Here is a 22,880-nt window from a genome sequence, read left to right on the forward strand (position 1 = left end):
AAAGTTCCTTGGGCTGAGTCTCCCTCCCACTCTGGGGTTTTCCAAGCTGGAAGACGCTCTGAGCACAGCTTTGGGGCCGTGCTGAGCCCCTCAAATGCCAAAGTCCACACAGTTTTCACACTGAGATGCGGGAGTGGGGGCTGCCATACAAGGCAAGGCAGCAGGACTGGGCTGGTCGTGTCATTCCAGGCAGTGTGGTTCAGTTAGAACGGATACTAGAAACTAAGCAGCCCTTAGAAAAACAGGAACAAACCATATTAATTTCCAGCTAACCTCCTGCTAATTTGATGGCTCCAATAAAGTTCCCTCCCAGCCCTGTGGTTAGCTGTACTCTCACAGACACAGGTTCAGGAGGCCAGAGTTCTGTTCTAAGAGCTTTATTGACCAGATGAGAAGTCAGCTTGAACATAGCTCGTGCCTGCAGCCCCTTCCAGGTGACTCCTCCGTATAGTGTGGTCCTTTCAGTCACTGGGAGCAGCAAGGCCCAGCCCCTCCCCTTCCTCCTGCTGTTCCCGACCTGGGGCCTAGAAAGGATGGGGGTGATATGGCCTGGAGAAGGGTGGGGTGGCAGGGCCAAGGCCCCGAGTGGGCAGGCAGGTCCTGCGGACTGGGCACACGGGGAAGCGGTGTCCAGATGAAGACTGAGGCTGTGTGCACCTCCCTCCTCATCTGAGGGTCGAGCAGGAGTGGTAGGAACAGAGCACCGTTTGGTCTGGTCCGTGCTGGGACAGGGAAGAGCTGCCACCACAGCCTCGGGCCCGGGGTTAGGGACCGAGCTATCTACCCTCAGATTTGGGCCCCTGATAAATGAAAGTGTGTGGTTGGAGGTGTTTCACCAGGGCCTACGCCAAACAAGGAACTAGATGCCTGGAGAGGTCAGACCACACCCTGACTTTGGGTCCCAGACCTGGGTTGTTTTCCTCACCCCAAGGGGAGGACACCAGGTCCCCAGAGCCTGAAAGGCAAGAGGCCCAGAGAAGCAAGTGGCTCCTATAGTCCATGACCCTGTCTGTAAGCCCTTCTTCATCCATAGTGATTCCCCGAGCTGGAACTCCCCAGGCCTATTCCGAGGGACACCAAGAAGCCCACCCTCTTACCCCCAGAGGAGAATTTCTGGGAGACAATGAACCACCAGCTTCCTCTGCCCCATCTTGGTCCTCCTTCCCTCTCCCCTGGGCCTACTGCTATTCTGGGATCCAAAATGTGGGCTCAGGGATCTTGGCAGGTTGATGATGGACACTCAGCCTAACAGGCTAAGAACAGAGGACTGTGGGGCGGGGTGTGGGGAGAGGGGCCTGGTCCCACCTGCGCTAAAACACTGAGGTCTCCTGCTGGTGATGGTGTCAGGTCAGGCAGAGGGAGCCTCACAGAGGAGTGGGATCTCAGGCAGACTCCAAACCAAAGGGAGCCAGACACCCAAGTTCAAGTCATTAGTGATGTGTGGCAGGGCTGAGAGAGGGAGGAGGAATCCTGGAGGTCGCCAAGGCTGCTGGGAAGGGAATGGCAATGAGAAAGCACAGGAGTGGGCAGCGTGCGGTGGGTGGCGGCAGCCTCACTCAGAGTGGACCAAAGCCCCAGCTCCTTGCCCAAAGCCAAAGCCTTTGGGTCCAAAGTTTTTCGCATAGCATCCTGCAGAGAGAGAGAGAAGGGGTCAGGCCCGGCTCCTCCTCCCCCAGGCCACACCTCCCAGCCCTCCCACCTAAATCCGCCACCCTGGGCATCCGGCCAGGTCTCCGGAACCGCAAAATCCACCAACAACCCTCACCTCTGTAGCACCCCGAACCCCAATAGTAAGAAGTTCTTGGCTCCACATTATAGCCATTTCCCCTACTGCTGAAATTATGGGAGAAGCACTATCTGCAGTAAGGGATCCAACTGGGAGTTAGGAACCCAGGTTCTGGCCCCATCCCGCCTGTCCATATCTGCCATACGATTCTGGCCAAGTCACTTTTTCCCCTCCAGGCTTGTCTCCTCATCTGTAAAGTGAAGGATCACACTGGCAGCTGTGGAATGGACCCTAAGGCCAGGAATTGGTTTACATTTAGCAAGGACATAACTAGTGAGCCGCCCACCCTCTCAGACCTCTGGACCCCTGCATAGAAGTGAAAGTACCCACCTTTGCAGTAAATCTCGCCATCCTTGTCAGCCAGGGTGGTGGACTCAAGGCCTTTGCCACACTTGGCACACCGGAAGCAGGACTTATGCCAGGACTGCGTAGGGAAAGAAAGAGTTAATGCTCTTCCAGGGATGAAGGTGTCCCTTTCCCTGCAGCCCCATTCTCCTTGACATAAGGACAGTGGAAGTGTTCAAGACACGTCCGAAGTCTGCTCAGCTGGTCCTGCAGGGAGGACGGGGCCTGTGGGTCCAGGCAATGGAGGAAGCAGGCCCCGGACCACACACGACCTCACGCCATCTTTGAGGAAGTGTTGCAATGGCTGGATAGTTAATGGCACCAGGTGCACCAGAGGAGGACAGACAAGGGGGTGGGATCGCCACCAAGATCGCTGTTCCCCGACAGGCAGGCACAAGCCTTCTCTAGACCCATCCTGCCTGTGGATCAGTGGTGTGGGCATGGGCTCCAGGCTCGTCCTGGCACTGCCAGCTACTAGCTGCCCAGCCTGCACCACTTCCTCCTCCGGGACACCCCTCTGCGCACCTTGCAGAATGGTCGTGAGACCCGCATGTGTACACGCCGGCCACCGCGCAGGCTGTTGTAACTGCGATTCGGTCCAGAACTGGGCTCCTTGTTTGCCCGGAAGCCACTCCCTCTTGGAGAGCGGGCTGGCGCTATCTCCCCCTGGCTGGCTGAGAGGATCAGAGTGGTAGATGGTGCCTGGCACGGGCCTGGCCCGGAGGAGGCCCTGAGGCGATCGTACCGAGTATTACTCCGGAAGGAGAAGGGGTCGATGAAGTGCACTGAGCTCAACAGGGAAAGGCCTGAGGCGTGCGGCTTCTCCAGAGGCCACAGAAGGCCCTCTGTGGTCCTAAGAGGAGTCTGGGAGCAACACAGGGCTAACAGCCTGCAGGGACGAAGCGGGCCCAGGTTTGCACACAGTGTCGGGAGCCAGCACAGACGCGAGGACTTCCCAGCACCCCGCTCCCATTCCCAACAGCGGAGCAGGCTGAGCCGCTGAGGGATAGACAGCTCTGCAAAACCGGGAAAGCCAGGGGCAGGCAGGATGCAGGCAGGACAAAACAAGGCCTTTTAAGGTCAAAGAGACTCCCTGAGCACAGCCTGGGCTGGAGAATGAAAAAGGAAGCTGGATCCCCTCAGATTTCCTGGCTGCCTGACCTATGCACGCTGGCTCCTCCTCCCAGGCCTCGGGGACAGCGGGGTCCAGAGAGCTGAGATGGGGGGGCCCCAGATATCAGTCTCCCTCGGGCCAGCTCCCCGTGAACCTCAGCAGCCACCCAGCCTTCGCCTCCTCCTTGGTAGAGCAGTGCTGCTATGCCAGCTTTCCAGGCTGGAGGGGGGCTGAAGTGCATGCGGACCCCTCACATTGCCTTGCCCGCCCCCCAAATAAGCTGGATCCCTTTGCTCACTCATTCAGCACGCAAATGTACCCCTATTCCTCAGTATTTCTTTCCTGGCCAAGGCCAAAGAGAGGTGGGAGCTTCTCCCGACCTTTTCTGCTTGAACACAAAATTCTCTTATCCACGCCCCCTCAGAAGTTACAGCCTTAACTTGGACCCTGTCTGGGTAAGGGACATATTGATTCTTAGCTATTTCTTTTATAATTTTTGAATCTCCTAGTGAGACATTATGAGCAGAAAAGATACCAACTGCATAATAAGATTAATATCTCCGTTTTCGTATCACTTAATCCATGGCAAGGATCTTCATTTTGACCTCACAACAATCCCCCAAAGTACACAATAACAGTAACAACAGCACTGATAGTAACAGCAATGGCCACACCCTGGGGCTGCACTGGGGGCTGCTCTGGGGGCGCATGTGCAGTATCTCCTTAATTCGCAGTATCTCCTTAATTCTGCAAAACAACTTTGTTTGATGGGACTGTCATTTGCTTCACTTTACAGATGCGATGGAGCCTTAGGAAGGTTAAATGATTTGCCCAAAGTCACACAACTAGTAAGTGGCAAAACTAAGGGTTGTCTAGGGTCCAAGTTCTTTTTTTTTTTTTACAGATATTTTGAAGATTTTATGTATTTGAGACAGAGCGTGAGCAGGGAGGGGCGGAAGGAGAGAGAGAGAATCCCAAACAGACTCCCTACTGAGCGTGGGGACTGAGGCAGGTTGATCCCAGGATCCCTAAACCATGACCTGAGCCAAAACCAAGAGTCAGGCACCTGACTGAGCCACCCAGGTGCCCCTAGGGTCCAAGGTCTTAATCATGGTGCCACGATTCACGACAGCTGTGTTAAGAGCACGAGCTTCCGAGTGAGAGGGACCTGGGCTTGACTACTAGCCCAGCCACTGCCTAGCTGGAAGAGCTGGGCAAATTAACTTAATGCCTCCGACACTCAGCTTCTTCACCTATAAAATGGGGATAATACCTATCTCCGACCATGACTGTCAAGGCTAAAATGAGAGCCTGCTATGGTCTAGATGATATGGCCTAAGTGTCAATTCCCCGTCCGTTGGTCCTGGGCCCCATCCTCAAGGTGGAAAAGACTTCAGAGCCAAGACCCAAAGCCAGAAGAGCTGCAGACAGACTCTTGGCCCAGGTGTTTCCAGACACTTGCTATGTGACCTTGGCCAAGTCACTCCTCCATCTGGGCCTCTCTGGCCATATACTGAGGGTGCCTCTTCCATGATTCTCTGACTGCTAGTCTGGGACTGCCAATTCTCCTGCCTCTTCTCCACTGCTGCCTCTCTGGGAGGAGGGATTGTCTCACTGGTCAGGAGCTCACTACAGTGATTCTTACTGTGCTCTGGGGTTGGGGGTCCACAGGGGAAAGGCATGCGTGGCAGTCAGAAATAGTTTGCAAAAGCTTCCCAGCAGGCTCTGATCAGCCCTGAACCTTGAAGGTCTCTGCCCTGGGGTTACATGGATGGGTTTCCCAGAGTCCAGGTCTTACAATGTGGAATGTATGTGGATTTTCCAGGGGCTCCTGACATTTTGGGGCTCACAAATCCTTTTGAAAATCTGAGAAAAACTGTGGCTCTTTTTCCCAGAAAGAGACATGTTCCCACAAAATTTTGCATATACTTTTAGGGGGCTTGTAGCCCCTTTGAAATCCATCAGATTGATCTTTACAACTCCCTATAAATTGCATGTAAGCATTTAATAATCAGTTTCATCAATGGTGAGCCTGTTATCCTCATGAATAAGAATGCTAGCCAAGCCAACTCTCCCTGGAGCCTATGGGTGTCTTCCTCAGTCCTTGCAGACTGGAAGGCACAGGGACAAGCAGCCCACAGGGACGAAGGGTTACTCCTTCCCTAGAAGGGAGGGGGTTGAAGCCTAGTGCTCAGGCTCCCTTGATCAGATCCAGGGTCTGACTTACAAAGTTCGAGAACCCACATTTCAAGAAGGTGTCTCCCCAGCCCGTTTTCCCAGAAGCCACCTTACCTTCCCGGCACCAATCACCTTCTCAGCCGCGTAGACTGCCTGGCTGCATCGGGGGCAGCGCTCGGAGCCACCAATCTTCTGCGCAAACTTGGAGGCATTGGGGTTGGTGGTAGGCCTGTGGCCAGGGGCCCTGTGTGGGCAAGGACATGAGGTGAGATGACTTTCACGGAGGGGGACAAGTGGGGCTGGCCCCGTGTGGGCATGACCCCGCCTTCATCTCACACCAGGTAGGGGGCGGCGGCTTTCCCAGCCAGGGCCTCCAGGGACCTCTCCCATTTTACAGACCCGGGCTCAGCACAATGCCGTTTTCACTGAAGCATCCTACTGCCCTCTGCCACTGAGTTAAAACACGGGCATCAGTGAGCAGCTCATTGGCTAAGAATTGCCCTCCTCTGTTCCCCATTCCTGCAGCCTGCCTATTAGATTCTTCCCAGGAGAAATCTGCTGACAAATCATTCCCTCTGGGGCAATGACCTTGGCTAAAATGTGCTCACCCATCTGTCATTTCTGTCCATTCCCCCCAAGGTCAAGATGCGAGTCAGGCGGACTGCCAACAGCCGCTGTTTCAACAAGTCAGAGGACAGTGGGTGCCAGTGAAACCCTGCCGCATTTCCAAGGAAGGGAGATGGCTTCCCCCATGGCGCAGGGGTGAGAGATAGCGAGAGAAAGAGGCGGGTGGGGCAGTGCTGCCACTTCTGAGCCCGGCTCTGGCTCAGACCCTGGCCGTGGGATCCCCGGCCAAGCCACTAAGCCTGGGCTGGGGTTTCTCTTCTGAGAAAAGAGGACATTGGACTGGGTAATTCTTGGGGTCCCTCTAAGCTCTAACCCCTACGAAAACATAGGCTGCACTCTCCATGCTGGGAGGAGGCTCGCCTGTTTTATTCCCCACGGGACCCTCAGCTCCTCTCATTGGCCCACATCCAACGGGTGCTCTGGGACCACCGTGGAGATCAGTGGCTTTCCGAGCTTTCCATGGCAGAACCAAAAGTGGCTGCAAATGTGTGTAACACAGGGGTGGGAGGAAAGACCTCAAGGAAGGGGGTGGCGAGACTCTGTACTCACTCCTCATGCCTGATGCCCAGAGACTCCCCTTTGTCGGTGCTCAGCGTGCCTGCACCCTGCCCGTAGCCATAGCCTTTGGGCCCGTACTTCTTGCCATAACAGGACTTGCAGTAGATCTCCTCGCCGTGCACGGCCACCGTGGTGCTGTCCAGATTCTTCTTGCAGACCACTGGGAAGGAAGGGAGGGTGGTGAGCTGGCACTGGGGTGCGCTGCTTGCTCACGGCAAGCCCCCCGCTGCCGAGGAAGCTCTGCGGGCGCTCTGGGAGAGAATACCCTGATCTTCCAGGAGCAGCGTGGAAATGGGAATCAGGTAGATGGCCAAGGAGCTGGGTGGGGAGGGAGGGGATCTTCATGGCCTCATTCTAGGAATAGCAGCTGGCGAGCCACCTCTCTCAGGGGCCCACATGTGCCTTCCTCCGTCCTCTCCACCCTCACACCTCGCACCCCAGCATCATCTGAGGCCACAGCCTCGCTGAGCCCAAGCCACAGGAAACCTGCTGAGGGCCTTCGCTCTGCTCTTGACAACATATCCCGACAGGAGAGAAGAAAAAAGAAAGGAAGGAAGAAGGGCTGGGTTTTCTTGCCTCCAGCAATGGCCTCCTGAAGAAACAACCCATGCGTCCCTGGTTGGGGGCTGGAGGTCAGGGGCGCAGGTGAAGGGATGCACCCAGAAGAAAAAGAAAAGTTTCATATTTACAAGTACCCAGCAAGGTGGGCCTTGAAGTGAGATGCGGGTCATGCTAATCACAACAAGATCTGGAGGTTCAGATCTCAGGAACCAGCTTGCCAGAAGGAAGAACGGAGGTCAGACTCGGAAGAATTCCTGACTCCTGGGGTAGGAGCAACTGGAAGAGGATGAGTTTCAGAAAGCCTGTGAGTCCCATGTACCTTCCCGTGCGTGTCAGGGGGCCTGTGCCCAGCCATCCAGAGGGAAATGGTCGGAGCCTAGGGTCATGCGCAGTCAGCCTGCCCAGAATCAAATCTCAACTCTCTTTCTTTCCAGCTATGTGACTTCTGTGTGATGGGCAAGTTATTTTGCCTTTCTAGCCTCCGTGTTTCCATCTGGTTCTTTTTTTGTTTTTAATTTTTTTTTTTAAGTAATCTCTACACCCAATGTTACGATGAGCCCGTCGGCAGCCACCACGAATCCTGAGCCATTCGAGATAGGGACTTCGCGGCCCGAGAAAGGATGCCTGGGTTGGGGGGAAAGCAAGGATGTAAGGAGGCTCAGACCCCGGGACTTGAACTCACAACCCTGAGATCAAGAGTTGTATGCTTTCCAGCTGAACTCAGCCAGGCACCCCTCGGTGCCTCCATTTGTAAATGCAGACCATAATATCTAACCCAAAAGGTGGTTAGGAGAACTAAATAAGATCTTACATGTAAAGTACTTGGCACAATACCCTGTACGTAGTAGGTGCATAATAAATGTTGGCTACTCTTATTAGTAGTATGTGAAGTTAGTATCACAGGGACACAAGGGAGGAGGAAGAACAGGCCCGGGCCTCAGAAGGTCATATGCACCCAACCCCCACCTACTTCTCTCAAGAGACTCATCCGCACTCTATCTGCTTATGTCTTACCCTATAATCCCAATTTGGTTCTATGATATTCCTTAAATAGGGAGATTGGGTGTGCCCAACTGGACCATATCCTCAACATGTCCTTCTGAAGAGGGAGCCCTGGAGAAACCACTAGAGAAGCCACGCCTCTCACCTCCCTCTGAGAAGGCTCTCATCTCAGCTCCTTGCAACTTGCCATCCTCTTGCCTTTAATGGGTCCGGCCCTCTGCCAGCTCCTCTCTCACCCTGAGCCCCAGGTTGCAGACTTCAGACTAAATAAGGACCCTCTAGTCCTGCCCTTGAGATCCTCACCTCATTCCAGTGTTCTGGGCAGCCCAAATATGGAACTTCCCACCACCTCCCCTGGGGCCTGGCTCCCGGGAAGGAGGGAGAAGAGAACAACAGACCAAGGGCTCCAACATTCCCTTCTAGGGCGGGAAGTCAGGAGTTGGCCTGGAAATGCTTCCCGTAAGGCCCAAGTTGAACTGGGAATTCCAAAACCAGGGGAAGGCAGAAAGCAGAGACAAGAGCAGTTGGGGGAATAGAGGTCTCTTTGGACTAATCTCGCCAGCAGGAGACCCAGGAGCTGAGCCCAGAGGAGACAGCAGGGCCTACGAGTCATTAATCTCCGGGCGGCTCCCTGCAGTGCCAACTGAACCCTGACTTCCAGATCCCGTGTCAAGACCACCCTGTTGGTTTCTGCCATGCTTTTTCTCCTCCAGGCCCCCCTGCCCACCATGGCCCACCTTCAACACCTTACCCGGGCCCTCCACCCTTCCACCTCCATCCGGGCAAGAGTCTGGTCATCTGAAGGCTCTACCGAGACTCAACTGAGGGGAATTTTGAATGAAGGCCTAAGTAAATTTCTACCAAATAATTTTAAGATAAAAAAAAGACTTAGGTATGGTTAGTTGTGCATGTGTTGGGAAAATGTCCTTCCAGATGCCACAGGCTCAGTGAGGTCTTCTGATGCTATTTTGAAATACGGGCAAGAGGCAGTCCCAGGTGAGAGGTCGGAGCCCCTTACCCCACCCTAAAACAGAGAGGGGTTCTCTCTGGAAGGAAAACCAAGGCCCACAAAGAAGTTCAAGCTCACAGTATTGGTCAGAAGCAGGGCCAGGTCAGAACCAAGCCTGATTTCCAGACTTGGTAGTTTTCTGTCTGCCCAACGTCCCTTTCAGGTAGGCCAACCCTATGGGACCCAAAGGGTGAAAACTGACACAAACTTCAGCCTGTGGGTGAGGAGATGCTGATGTCAGAGGGCGTGCAGGGCTTCTCTGAGCTTCCCCTGTGCTCTGGGGTTCTGGAAAATAGCGCAGTTTTATCATCCAACAACCATTAAGCCAGACCAGGTCTACTTTCCCGCAGAGCTGGCTGCTCCACCCTGACCTGCCCAGGAGGGAGCTGGCTGCCTCTCGGAGAAGGGCATGCAGCCTCAGGGTGGGCTCCCAACCGCAGAGCTGAGCTCTCTGGCCTGCTAACAGGTGCTGGCCGCCCCTCTGACATCACGGGAGTATACCGTAGGCCCTTTCTGCTCCTGCCTCCAGGCCGAAGGCCAAGCCCAGGGCAGAGGCCATTCTCCCTGACTCTGTTCCATCATCCTATCTTCCACCTGTCTGTCCCAGGGCCTTAGGAAAGGAAACGTAAGTGCCACGCTGTCTAGAAGCCAAAGGACCCAAATGGTCAGAGGCCCAGCCAGCCAAGGGACTATGGCCCTAATGCCACCCAGCCATCCTCTGCGAGCCTTAGGAAGGAAAGAGCCTTCAGGAGAAACTTAGGAAGGAACGCCCTTTGGTGCTCAGGGTCATTCTGAATTCTTGAATTCAAGCTGGACACTTCTCCCGCACTTCTCTGAAAGAGAGAAGCCACGCTCCTCCCATTCGTAAACAAACCATCACAACCCCCAGTGTGCTCCGGGCCCTTCTGGCACCAGGAATAAGCTAGCTGTGGACACACCTGATTGCCGGGACCTCTCTGAGCTCGGATGCCCAGGAACTGTGCTGGCCTGGAGACCCCAGGGAGACTCGAGACTGTGCCCCATGGCTATTACTTTCATAACACCCCCTCCCAGCCCTGCTCCCCAGCCTGACTTCCCACAACTGTTTCTAATCCTCCACACCCCCTCCACCCTGCCCCAGGCCTGCTCCCTTCTTCCTATGCCACCCCCTGAATTCCTGCCTTCCCCCAACGGCGACCAGCAGCGACTCCTCCACACGCAGGACTGAGGCCTCTCAGCTGGCCCCTTGTAGCGATTAAGCAACATGTGAGAGCAAAGACAGAAGCCCTGTGGACCCCAGCGGCCCAGAGCCTCTTCCTAGCCAACGCTGAGCCCTCATTCCCTCGGAACAAATAAACGACTTGAAAATCCCTAACTGCAGTGAACTGCTGGTAACAACACACCGCTGTGTGCGGCCTCCTCTGTGGGCCACTGGCCAGTACGGTCCCACTGGCCTCACTGACTCCCGCTCATCAGACGCAGCCCTCGGGTGGCCACTCCAGCTGGCTGCGCAGGGTGCGGGGGCCCCTGCCGCCCTGTGCTGGGTGGCTAACAGCAGGGTGGCCTGGCAGCAGGGGGAGATCTGGTGAACGTCCAGTGACCAAGCAGCCCTTGGTCCATCTGGTTCCTACTCTGGGTCACAAATCATCTCGGAACAAAGTGGCCACGGACACTCCCAACTTGGCTTCATGTGATACGGGATGGAAGGGACCCCCTTCCCTGGATCTCTCCGATGGGCTATGAGGTCTCCTGTGTCACCACACCGTGTTGGCTGCAGCTCCCTCAGCAGCACGTGCATGTGTGTGTGTGCGCACACGTGTGCGTGTGTCCAGGGCAGTGTCTATCATTTATTGAACATTCACAATTGCGTTAAGTACTTCGTTTTCCAGGCTTCTTTCTGTTTGTTCTCACAGCAACCCCATGAGGTAAGTATTATTAACTCCCCTGTAATCGTGAGAAAACTCAACCAGGGAGAAACCAACTAATCTCCCACTGGCACACGGATAACCAGAACTGAAAGATTCAAACCCTGCCCAACTGACTCCAGAAACGCAGGGCTTAACTAAGCCATTCCCCTGCCTCCCACCCCACCTGCCCTCAAGGAAAACTCCTCTTCCTCTGGCCAGGACCCTCTGCTCTGATCCTGGTGAACTGGATTATTTAGAAATGAGGGGAGGGGAGCCTCCTCGAGGCCCCCCTTCCTGGGTGCTCTGAAAACACCTTTGGGGGCAAGGGTCCCTGGAGCCACCTGCCGACTCCCAGCTGTCTGCTGTCTGTTGCCCGGCTTCCTACTCATCCGAGCTTGCGATTCGAGCCACTCTTGCTCCGGGTTACTGGGGGCAGATCTCAAAGATCTGCTCGCTCATCTTCCTCTTACCCCAGGCTGTTAGAGCAAAATGGGAGGTGAGGGAAGTGAGCAGGCCGGCCCAGGGGGGCGGAAGAAGGGAGAACCCCGCTCTTTCTCCAGACTCAGAGTCCCCATAAAGCTGCAGCCTCTGTCCCCTTTTAACAAGGGATCCTTTGGGTCCAAATTTGGCTAACACTTTGGGCCCAAAGTGGTTTCCTCTTCAATGATGGGACTGTGGCAGGGAGAAAAAGAGAAAGCGGAGTGGAAAGTTTCCCTAAGCAAGTCTGGAAGCTTGGCTCCCCGCCCCAGAGCGGCTGCCACCCCCACCAGCTCTGGCCAGTTCCTCCCCTTAGAAAGCAGCTTCTGAGCGGAACAAAGAGGCCTGTAAGTGCTTCCCTCCCCAGCTGTGCTCCAGCCAAATGTCAAGCTGTTTACATCCCATGAGGCCCGTCCCCTGGGGTGTTGACAGGTCCAGCCTGTGGAGGCAGGCCCCGTCCCAGTCCCCACGGCAACAGCGGCAACAGCGGCAGGGCCCGGGGCGCATACTCACTGCACAGGAAGCAGGATTTATGGAAGCTACTGCCTTCGCACTGAACCTCTTCTGCAAAGTAAACCGTCTTCTGGCACACCCCACATTTCTTGCCTCCTCCCCAGTTCGGCATCCTGAAACTGGACACAGACATGGGAGACATGGGAATTAGTTTTACGGGGAGCTGGAGACAGATTGCCCGGGACGGAAGAGCCACAGGCAGACCGAGGATGGCAAGAGGGGGAGGCAGAGCACCTGCAGGGGCCCCCCAGGTCTGGCAGGGCCCTTCCTCCTAATGGTTCTCCACATCCTTCTCACACTGCCACTCGGGGGCTTCCTGCCCCAGTGCCAGCCACTGACAGTCACTGAGCCACTGCTGTATTTGCAGCCCGTGCCAGGCACTCCAGTATAAGTAAGCATACGATACCAGCTCTACCAAGGAGGCTATGGTAGCAAGACACTGAACCCTCAGCTACATGCACCCACACGGATGAATCTCACAGAGTTTGCTGGAGCCAAAGAAGCAAATAAACTAGAATTCACAAAACACAAATCGTTTGTGGGAGGCTCACCAACAGGCAAAATTTATATTGTCAAGGGAGGAACCCATGGGTGGAAAAGTTATAAAGAAAAAGCGAGGGAAGATTATCAGAAACTATTATCTTAGACTTGTTATCTGTAAGACAGGGACAGGCCCACGGCTGTGTGGGGGTCTCCAGAGGGGCTGCTAAGGAGCTGACAATAGTTTTTTTCTTAACTTGGGTGGTTGTCCCATGGGGGCTCACTTTACAATTATTCTTCGAACTAGACATGAAGGTATTATATGCTCCTTTATGTGTAAGATACAGCTCACCCAAAAAACCCAGAATTTTTTTAAGCCGGGGGTAGGCACACAGGGCACAGTTCTCAAGCCTTAGAGCCCATTAGAACTGGGAGTGCACGGGGCACCTGGGGGGCTCAGTCGGTGAAGCGTCTGCCTTCAGCTCAGGTCATGATCTCTGAGTCCTGGGATTGAGTCCCGCAGCAGGCTCCCTGCTCAGTAGGGAGTCTGCTTCTCTCTCTCTCTCTGTCCTCTCCACGGCTCGTGCTCTCTCTCTCAAATAAATAGATAAAATCTTTAAACATGAATCAGGAGTGCAGGGGGCCTTCAGCAAAATCAAACTGACCAGTGCCACCCCAGACCCCAGAGGAAGTACAGGCATCTATACTTTTTTTTTGAAGATTTGATTTATTCATTTGACAAAAGAGCACAAGCCAGGGGAGCCGCAGGCAGAGGGAGAGGGAGAAGCAGGCTCCCCACTGAGCAGGAAGCCTGATGCGGCCTCGATTCCAGGACCCTGGGACCATGACCAGAGCCGAGGACAGACACTTCACCGACTGAGCCAGCCAGGCGGCCCTGCATTCGCTAATTATTACTAACACAGGAGAGGCCATGCTTCAGGCTGGTACTGATGTGCCAGAGGGCAGACAGCAGGTGCCTGCCACGGGAACTTGGAGAACAGAGACCCCCGCAGGCTGATGGGGTCCTCCATTCAACAAGCATGACTGAAGGAGGAAGAGGACAGAAGTTCACAGAGGGCGGGGTCCTGGGCAGGACACAGGTGACTGTGGGTACCAGACAGGGGATGAGGCAGCTCAGGATGTGGTGCGTATAGGATGACGCAGGGGTGCTGGAAATGAGGGGGGACGGGGCCAAAGGGGGCTGTTGCCTCAGGACACAAAGGCGCCTAAGGAGAACACGCACCAGTTTTGAGTATCAGGAAATGTTGCCAACAGGGGTATGTTATCCAGAGCCCACCCTCCTGGTAGCAGCTGGAATCAGCGTCAAGGACAGAGGGACACATGGATGGTTTCCACTGCTGGAGAGCATGCCATCTGACTGTGGACACAGGCCTCAGCTCAGCAAGGTCTAGGTTGTGTTCACAATGGAGTCCCCACAGCCTGCCCAGTGCCTGGAGTCCAGGTGTTCATACAGGCATTCAGGAAGTCTGGAGGAATGAATGAAGGATGCTCTGATACTGAATGCCACAGCCAGGGCCGAGTTCTCTATGTCAGGACCCAGCAGAGGTGCTCAGTCGACGAGTGCAGGCCGACAGGCAGGGTTTAGGGTGGGGAAGGTGATGCTGGTGGCACTGGCTCATGACGGTCACTGCGGCTCAAATATCACAACGATCACGGGGATTTTCAGCGAGGTTTTGTCAGGCGCATTTTCACGCCTCTGCTTTGTCCTCCCAGTCCGAAAAGCTGGGGTTCCCTCGGGGCCCACCCTGACTCCCCTGCCAAGAACCGGCCCAGGCTCATAATTTCAGGTGAGCATCTCCACCTGGATTGGATGGTCCGCACGTACCTCAGTTTCAATGTGAGGGACCTGAACGCATTGCCTTTTCTCAAACTTGTTCTTTTTCTTGACTTTTCCATTTTTGCTCATGGTACAACCATTCTCCCCATCACAACAGAATTATCCCACTCCTGAGAATGTCGATGGGCTCTTCCCCCTCCCGTAGCTACACCCCACTGTGTGTTCCCCTTTACCCACTCACCCCCGAAACCTGTGCTGAGCCCTTTAGACTCTCTCCTCTCCATCCTTCTTCCCAGCATCCTGACTCACCTCTCCCTCGTGCAGCCCATCCCATGCCCCCTTGAAAAGCACACCACACCAGATACACCTGTTTCTTGGCAACTCCTCTGATTTTCAGCCATGGCACGTGGCCTGGACCTAACCTAAGCAGCCAAGGTTATTGGCTCAAAGATGGGCCAGCTATCCACTGCAGACCAGTAAGATAGGAGAAGGCAGCTCTGGGGGCTCTAGAAGAAAAAGCATCCTCCTCTTTTGAGAGAACTTCCTGGAAGCAAGTCCCTCTTCCCCCAGTGAGGAGAGGGGTCTGAGGTTGTCGTCCCAAGGGACGCAGGCAGTCCCAGGATGAAGCTGACATCAGGGAAGACAGAGCTGAGAGACAAAAGAAAGGAAGTCTGCAATGCCATCATTAAGCCACCAAAGTCAGCCAAACCCAAAGGTCAATCTCTCTGAGTTTTCCAGTTAAGCAAACCAACAAATTCCCTGTAGAGTTTCAGCCAGTTACTTTACAAATGAATGCATCCCCAGAGAGACAGCAATTATGGTCCTGCTGCTTCTGGAGTCTCCCTCCTATTCCATCCCCAAGTAGCTGCCAGATCTTTTTTGTGGAGAGGGCTCCCCTGCTCAAAAACCCTCAGTGACTCCCTGCTACCTGAGAATCACACCCTCACCTTGAGATTCTCCCCGGCACAGTCTCCACTTCCTCTCCCAGCTGTCTCCAGTTACCATACCTCACCCATTCTCAGGGTTGGTGACTGAATCACTGCTTTTGCTCCCAGAATGTCCAGAGCAAGACCTGGCCTTCGGGGAGTGCTCAGTCCATGCCTGTGCTCAGAGCTGGGAGAGGCTGTGAGGAGGCGGAGGGCTGACGCTGGGGCCCACGGCTCTCTTTCACATGGGCCTGGACAGGCCACGGACCACACAGGTCCTCGGGCTTCCACACATCACTGACACACCCCGCAGGGAGGATTTCTCTAACTGCACATGACTTCTCTCTGCCTTCCTCAGATACCCCCACAGGGCCTGAGCTCCCCGATCCTGAAGGACAGTCCCCAGCCCCAGCCTCTGAGGCCCCACCACTCATTCCCTCAGGCCCACTCTGCCCTGAAGATTCCAGGAGCCAGCTGCCTTGTCGAGCAAGAGCTCAGGGCTGCAAAACCGTATGATGTGCAGGGCAGTTTGGTGAGAAGAGCGATATTGCTGTCGGCCTCAGCATCAACCGTTCCCCCCTTCGTGTGGCAGAACCCCAGGTCTACTCAGGCAGCCACCCTCCACTGAGTGACTCAGGGGAGACGCTCCCATGCCCAGCTCTAGAGGCCCACCATGGCCATCCCATTCCCCCAGTGGGGGGCGGGGGGCGGCTTTAAGAACAGGCAGTGATGTATGAGGGGAGCTCTGTTTGGGAAGCTTCTGGAAAAACAGGCGTTTCATATGGAGCCACACAGCTTCTCTTGTGCCTCTGAGGAGGTGACTAGGCATCGCCCCTGGGACTCCTGCAGCCAGGGCAGTCCAAACGAAAGACTACCCTCCACTGCAGGCCTGCTTTGCCCCAGGTTACATACATCACCCCGTTCTTCCCATCTGCACATGCAGAATATACGCCACCTTACAGAGGGGAAAACAAGGCTCAGAGAAACTAGGCACTTGCTTACCGTCCCTCATCTGGAAGAGACAGAACTGGGATTCCAATGTGGGTTTAGCCACTTCTGGGGCCCTCTCACCCCAGTGGTCATGCTGTCACCCCATCCTATAAAGGGTGTCCGCACACAGTAGGCATACAGTACACCAATGCTTGGCTCTCTCCTCCATTTCCAACCCCCTGAACTAGCAGGGAACACACTCCATGCCCCTAGGAATACCCCTAAGGGAGGAAAGTTCCCCTGACCATGTGGTCAGGAACCAATTCCAAGCAGTGTTTTGTTCCCAGATACAAAGCCCTTCTCCCTCTGGGGGAGACCCACAGCTCCATACAGGCCTCTCCTTGTTCTCCCTGGCTGCATGTCAGGGGCCCACATCCAGCAGGGCCCCAGGGAAACAGGAACATGGGCGGAGAATGGGTGAAACCCAAGGACCTGCCAGGGAGGAAAATCTGCCTGGGATGCCACTGGGCTGCCCCATTCCTTTGAGCCTGGCCATGACATTGGGGGTCTCCTCTCAGGAGCCCAGTGAAGGGACAAGGGCTCCAGCACCTTGGGATAAAAACCAATGACAGTTCACTGACTGGAAGGGTCCCAGGCTGCCCCTGCGGATGGGCTCCCCATCCCCTGTGGCCCCATGAGGACCCCTCCAGGGGACCCACCTGTGGGGAAGAGTCTCGGCTGGTGGGAGCCCTGGCCACCTCCGTCCCTACAAGGGGCAGGGAGCGCTCTTCACTCCACCCCCTCCCTTCTGCTCAGCCCCTTCTTTTCAAGAGTCTAATTCTAACTATCTACCAGGAAGCTGATTGCCTTAAAAGGAAACCCATTTCTCAGAGTTTCTGGAGTACTTAGAGGGATACCTGGCTTCTTCTCAAGTCCTGGCTGCCCGACGCCCTGTGGGAGACTCTGAGGAGGAAAGTTCCCCAGGTCCGAGCTCAGGTGGGAGAGTTCAGTGGTGAGGAAAGTGGGTCTGGACTCATCCGTTCCTGGCTGAAGGATCTCGGGCAACGTCCTGTTCTCCCTGAGCTTCCATTTGCGAGGCTCTAAATTGGACCGTACACTAGCTCCCTAAAAACACCACTCCGAGGAGGCAACGAGAATGTATGGGAGTGCTGGCACGATGCCAGGCCAGATCCGCTGATCACCACTGACAGGGCTGGCCCGGGCAAGCTTAACACCAGCTGTGGGGCCAGATGTCAACCGTCCTTCCCAGCTGGTCCACATCTGGAAGCAACAAGGCTTGAGAAATAACATGCCAAACAGGGACCATGAATTCCTGACTCATTTGTCAGCCCGGCGAACCAGACAAGTGACATGCCCTTCTTTGGGATTTAGTTCCCCCCTGGCGACTTGAGAGGCAAGCAGAGGCTTGTGTCTTTATACCAAGCTCTTTTGTGTATTGTTCCTGGTATTCGTGAAGCATTGCTGTCTTCTGTAATCACGTTATCCACCTGGTGGGTTTCAGAGAGTTACATTCCCGTTGGCAATTGCTCTCTGTTTTCTGGTTTGGCCTACTTCACTGTGTTGGTAATCTCAAGAGAGAATAGGGCTTGTATTTTCTGCTGAATGGCTAGAAATATCTGGTCAGCCATTTACCTAAAATGTCAGGATCCTGGGCACCTCGGTGGCTCAGTTGGTTAAGCATCTGACTCTTGCTTTCCGCTCAGGTCATGGTCTCAGTGTTGTGAGATGGAGCCCCGCAAGAATCGGCTTGAGATTCTATCCCTCTCCCACCCCCACCGCCCACTAAAATTAATTAATTAATTAAATCTTAAGGAAAAAAAAAAGTCAGGATCCTTAAGGCTGGCTGGAAGCCAGAAGCCAAGAACTGGTTTCTTCTGATAAGCTGCCCACGCCTTCCCATCCAGTTGTCCTGTTAAGAACTGAGAAGAGGGATTCAAGATGGCAGCTCACATAGCAGGCGAGAGAGGCACAGGCCCTCATGCTCACAAATGTCCTGAAAGTCAGTCTGAGCTGATGAGTTCAGTGTGATCATGTTTCAAGTACAAGGAAACACTTCAGAGATGTATAATCCTTAACCAGGGGCCACAAGAGCCTAAAGGAAAAGCCTCGTCAAACCACGGATTTGATAAACCATTCCATGTCTTTATTTCTCCAGTGGAAAAATCCCATCTCTCCCATTCCAAAATCTCTTATTTCCTAGGGTCAAAGAGCAACTTCTGGGCACAGGGCTCGGGTCCCCACCCACTTGGTCTGGTAGAGACCTGTCAGGTGTTTGTCTAGTTAGAAATGTAATGCTCCCGTTACCTGAGCTGCGTGGTACTTGGCCAGGTACTCAGAAGAGCTGTCATCCCATCCAACCCTCCACACCCTCATGCCAAGAGAGCAGCCAAGGAGAGAGAGGGAAGGAGGGGGGCCCTGTTGATCAGGGTTCAGAACCCATGTCTTCGAGGTGACACCTGAAAACCCAGGAAATAGACTTCCCCTGAAAGTAAAATGGTCACTGGGAGGGGATGAATGGTCGATAGAGAAATGCCAGTTTGTCCCCAGCTTCACACAGCCCACTACATGGTCCCTTCACAACCCTGCCCATGGCTGGCCTCTCTGAGAAGCTAAGTGGTATCGTTGCGCCATGATCCCTCCAGGCCCCACGGTATTCTGGAACTTGACTGTCACTCCAGCTCAGATATCTCTCCGCAGCAGGAGTGTCCTCTTTCCACATGCATGTCCCTGGCCCTGTGTGATTGTGAGCTGACAAGTACAGTGCTATGTCTCCTCCTGCTTGTCTCCTAACGCCTTTCACGGCAGAGCTCTCCACCCTTGGGAGTTCAGACATTTGAAGGTCAACCAAGGTAGAAGGAGGGGGAGGGTCTAGGATTTTTTTTTAAATATTTCAAAACTATTACAAGAAATCCTATATTATAATAAGGTCTCACAGGCTAAGCAACAGATCAAGTTTTTTTGGTTTTTTTCTGGAATGATGTCAGTGTAGAGTGGTAACAACTGGTAGTCCCATGCTGAAAGGTCTGATGGATGTTTCCTGGATTGATTTTTAAAAAGCAGAAACAAATTAGCACTTAGACCTGACTTCGCAGGAAGCTCCATCCCCCGCGATCCCCGCAGAAAGAACCCCAGGCAGGCACACTGGAAGGGAGGGTCTGGTTGGCTGGTCGGGGCTGAGCCTGTGCTCCAGCTGCAAACCTTCTATTCCTTCCTCCTTTGTCACTACTGAAGAGTCAGGCACTACTTTCTGGCCCTGGGGAAGCACTGGAAATACCAGAGTCTGGAAACGCTAACTGCCTCCGTATTTACACACTTGACCATACATGGGAATTACTCAATGCCGACATCAGACACATTCCTGAGGAGCTGCGTAGACCAGTCACGTCATTACCAGAGAAATTCCTGACAAGTGGAAACCACAGGCAAAGCCTCTGGTACCCAGCACCCCTTCTCCTCGTCCTCCCTACCCGCAGCTAGCTGCCGTGAGTGTGTGTGTGTGTGTGTGTGTGTGTGTGTGTGTGTGTGTCTTTTTCTCAAGCAGTCTCTTTTCCAGGCTTCTTTTCTTTCCTGCAAACCTGGCCTGGAAATTCAAGCACACATCAGACCTGGTGAAAGCATATCCACTAGGATCTGGGACCTAACATCCAGGGGTGTCCTCTCCTCCCTGGCCATGCAGCAGAGTAGAAACCTAGTTTCCATGAATCTAGGTCTAGGTCTAGTCTAGGTCACAAGTTCTAACCCTGCCTCTGTCCACGTTCACAAGGGCAAAGCCCTACCTTCCTTAAGTACTTTATAAGCCACAGCAAAGCACTTTGTAAAGCTCACAGATGGCAGGTATTTCCTTACTACCTGATCTAGAAATCGGAAATGTATCGGAGCAAAGAAAAATAGTAACACAGTGACTGAGCACAGGTTTGGAAGGAGTTTGCCTGTGTTTGAATGGCGCCTCCGCAACTAACCAGCTGCACTACTGGGCAAGTTCCTTATCACCTCTGAGCCTCAGTTTCTTCATCTGTACAATGGGCAGCATCAGGCCATTCATAGATTGTCCTAGATGACACACGTGAAGGATTTAGGCCCATCCCTGGTGCACGGTGAGTGCAGTATCTGCTTACGATCACCTTAAGGGAGGGCTGACTCTAACACTATTGTCCAGTTTTGGGACTCTTTAGAAATATGCCAATATGCCCAAGTGATGGCAGATGGTTGACTCGGAGGAAAGGCCCTTTTGTTCTCCCTGGCAACTCTTTGTTTAGAAGCCCTCGCTGGCACCTCAAAATGCAGAATGCAGGACTCTTCAGTCCTCAAGCAAACCCACTTTTCACAATAAGCTGGGTTTACATGAATATTTAAAACTTTGGCAACCTATCGCAAAAGCCTTCCCGGTTTGCTCTCCCCACCAGGAGATCCACAGTCAATAAAAACTCTGTCTTTTTCCCCCTCCCCTGGTTCTCAGTACTACTCACGGGGAAAAACTATTCGCAAGGTTTATGAGTGTCCAGTAGGGCCACTCAGCTAAAAGCCTGTATCTACCCCTTCCATTCACCAAATGTTTGCTGACCACCCTCCATGCGTCACGCTACGCTCGCAGGCTGCGAGCTCTGTTCCAGGGAGGACTGGCCTCTGTTCCAGGGAGGACTAGCCGGCTCCCAAGGCACATGTTTACAATTCAAAAAGGAAACACCCAGGCCGGGAAGAAAGCTACTGGGGCAGACCAGAGGCCAAAGGCTGTGGCACCCCGGGTTTGCACACTTCACCAGCAGCCCGGTTGCAGAGCTGGTGGGCCTGTTTTTGAGCTTCTCCCCTGCATCCCATCCCCCCAGACCCTCTGTACTGGGCAGTGTCCCCTCCCCCTCGTGCAGCCCACACCACACCCTCTGCAGGATAAACTTCCTTCCTGGTCTAACTGTCCCCTCCCCGGATTTCCTCCCTGAGGCAAAGGGTCATTCCCTGGGAAGCCGTGAGCTGGGCAAGGCGGCCTTCAGCAGTGGCGGGACAAAAGCTGCCCAAGGGCAGCTGGGGGCTGAGGAGCTCTCTCTGGAAGGAGGTGACCCGGGGCTCTGGTTGGAGAATCAGGAGGCACCTAGGGAGCGAGAGCTATGGACTCCCTGCACCCCGGTCCCCCAAATCCAGGAGAAACCCCCAACCTGCACTCTGAGGTGCCTGAGACACAGCGGGCACGGGCAGCCCCCTCAGCTTCTGGGAAGGAAAGGGGAGGACAAGAGAGAAGAGGGTCATTGAGCCCTGCTGTGTCCCACGTCTGTGCAATACAACCCCCAAGGCACCATCTCCAAAGGAAATTGAGCACCGAGAAGTTACTTCATTTGTCCAAGGTCACCCGTCTATTAAGCGGCAGATCCAGCTGTCAAGACTGAGCCAGTCTGCCTTCCCAGTCATCTCTCAGGGAGATTCCCAGCTGCCCCTTCATGACACGCTTTCCACCGGAGCCCAGTGGATCTCCTCGGTGCCACTGCAAGTGGATCCCAGTGCAGAGCCCTCCCAGGGAGGGAAGGCCCTGCTCCTTCATTCACCCCCATGGAGCAGGGGTGTGGGTGGCTGCAGCCCAGGCTGCTGGGGAGGCACCAAGCCCCCGCTACTGCCCCAGCCTAGACCCAGGTCCTGGTTAGCTTAACAGCAGCACGGGGACCGAGAGCATGCAGGATCCCGCGCCGCCTGTGCGCGTGCATACACCTGCTGCTGAGGATACTAGGGGTACCCGATTGCAAAGTGCTTTAAATTTGCCCAACACCCGCTCCTTTCTTGCTCCCCAGCCTTCAAGGGCTGAGGCCACGAAACACTGACGGCGGGGGGAGGGGGCATAATCGTCCCCACCTAGCACCAAGACTTGGGGGTGGGGGCAGGGTCAGGTGAAATGTTGCCGCTTCCATCTGGTTCTCGAGGGAGAGTGAAAACTGACACCTGCGCTCAGGGCTGGGCCACGAAGCCAGATGTTTCCCCACCCCACCCGCGGGCACATTCTCCTCCTCTGGGAGCAGGAGGGTGAGGGAGGGGGTGGCACGGATGCCCTCATCTCCCTACCATACAATGAGCGTCAGTGGCGCGCAGAATCGCTGATTGTTCTGCCGCCAGACCTGCAGGCGATGGGGGAGCCGGGCCACCCCGGGTCAGGCGCACGCAGGAGCCGTTTGTGCCAGGGCGCCCCGAGCCGGGAGGCACCCAGAGCCTCCCGGAAAGGGAAGCGCCGCTCGAGCTAAGTGCGGCCGCTCGTCCCACTCCCACGGCCCGGGACAGCAGCCTGGCCGCGGCACTTTCCTCCCAGAGCGCCGCAGCGCCCCAGGGGGGGTGGGCGGGCTGGGGACAACGGGCAGGCGCCGCGGGGGTGCTGGGCCGGGCTGGGGGCGCACGGGGAGCCCGGGACGCGCGGCGGCGGGGCGCACTCACCTGGCAGCTGGCTTCGCGGCGCGGGCGGGAACGCTGTCGGAAGCGGCAACTGGGTGCGCCCGGCCCGCGCCGCGTTTTGTTCCGCTCCGGGGAAGGCGTGTCCGGGTCCACACCAACCAGTGGGCTTTGCACACTGCACCACACCAGGGCTGATGTCATGGCGCGAAGCCCCGCGGCGCTGCACCACCACCCCCCGCCCAGACCCGTGACGGCCAGACGGCGTGGGCAGGAGACGCCAGCTCTGCCCCTGCGGACCCACTGTGCACT

General features: G+C 55.0%; 1 protein-coding gene across 1 annotated transcript; it reads right to left on the reverse strand.

Moving 5' to 3' along the window:
- Positions 1-361: 361 nt before the first annotated feature.
- Positions 362-22,747, reverse strand: CSRP1 (cysteine and glycine rich protein 1). The gene is made up of 6 exons (XM_034667019.1): positions 22,614-22,747; positions 12,057-12,175; positions 6,600-6,768; positions 5,538-5,667; positions 2,117-2,210; positions 362-1,629 (listed from the first exon to the last, which is right to left on the reverse strand). The coding sequence occupies exons 2-6, from the start codon at positions 12,166-12,168 to the stop codon at positions 1,553-1,555; spliced, it is 582 nt and encodes a 193-aa protein (XP_034522910.1). The 5' UTR covers positions 12,169-12,175; positions 22,614-22,747; the 3' UTR covers positions 362-1,552.
- Between the last annotated feature and the right edge of the window lie 133 nt (positions 22,748-22,880).

This window comes from Ailuropoda melanoleuca, chromosome 8 (assembly GCF_002007445.2).
Source record: "Ailuropoda melanoleuca isolate Jingjing chromosome 8, ASM200744v2, whole genome shotgun sequence".
NCBI lineage: Eukaryota > Metazoa > Chordata > Mammalia > Carnivora > Ursidae > Ailuropoda > Ailuropoda melanoleuca.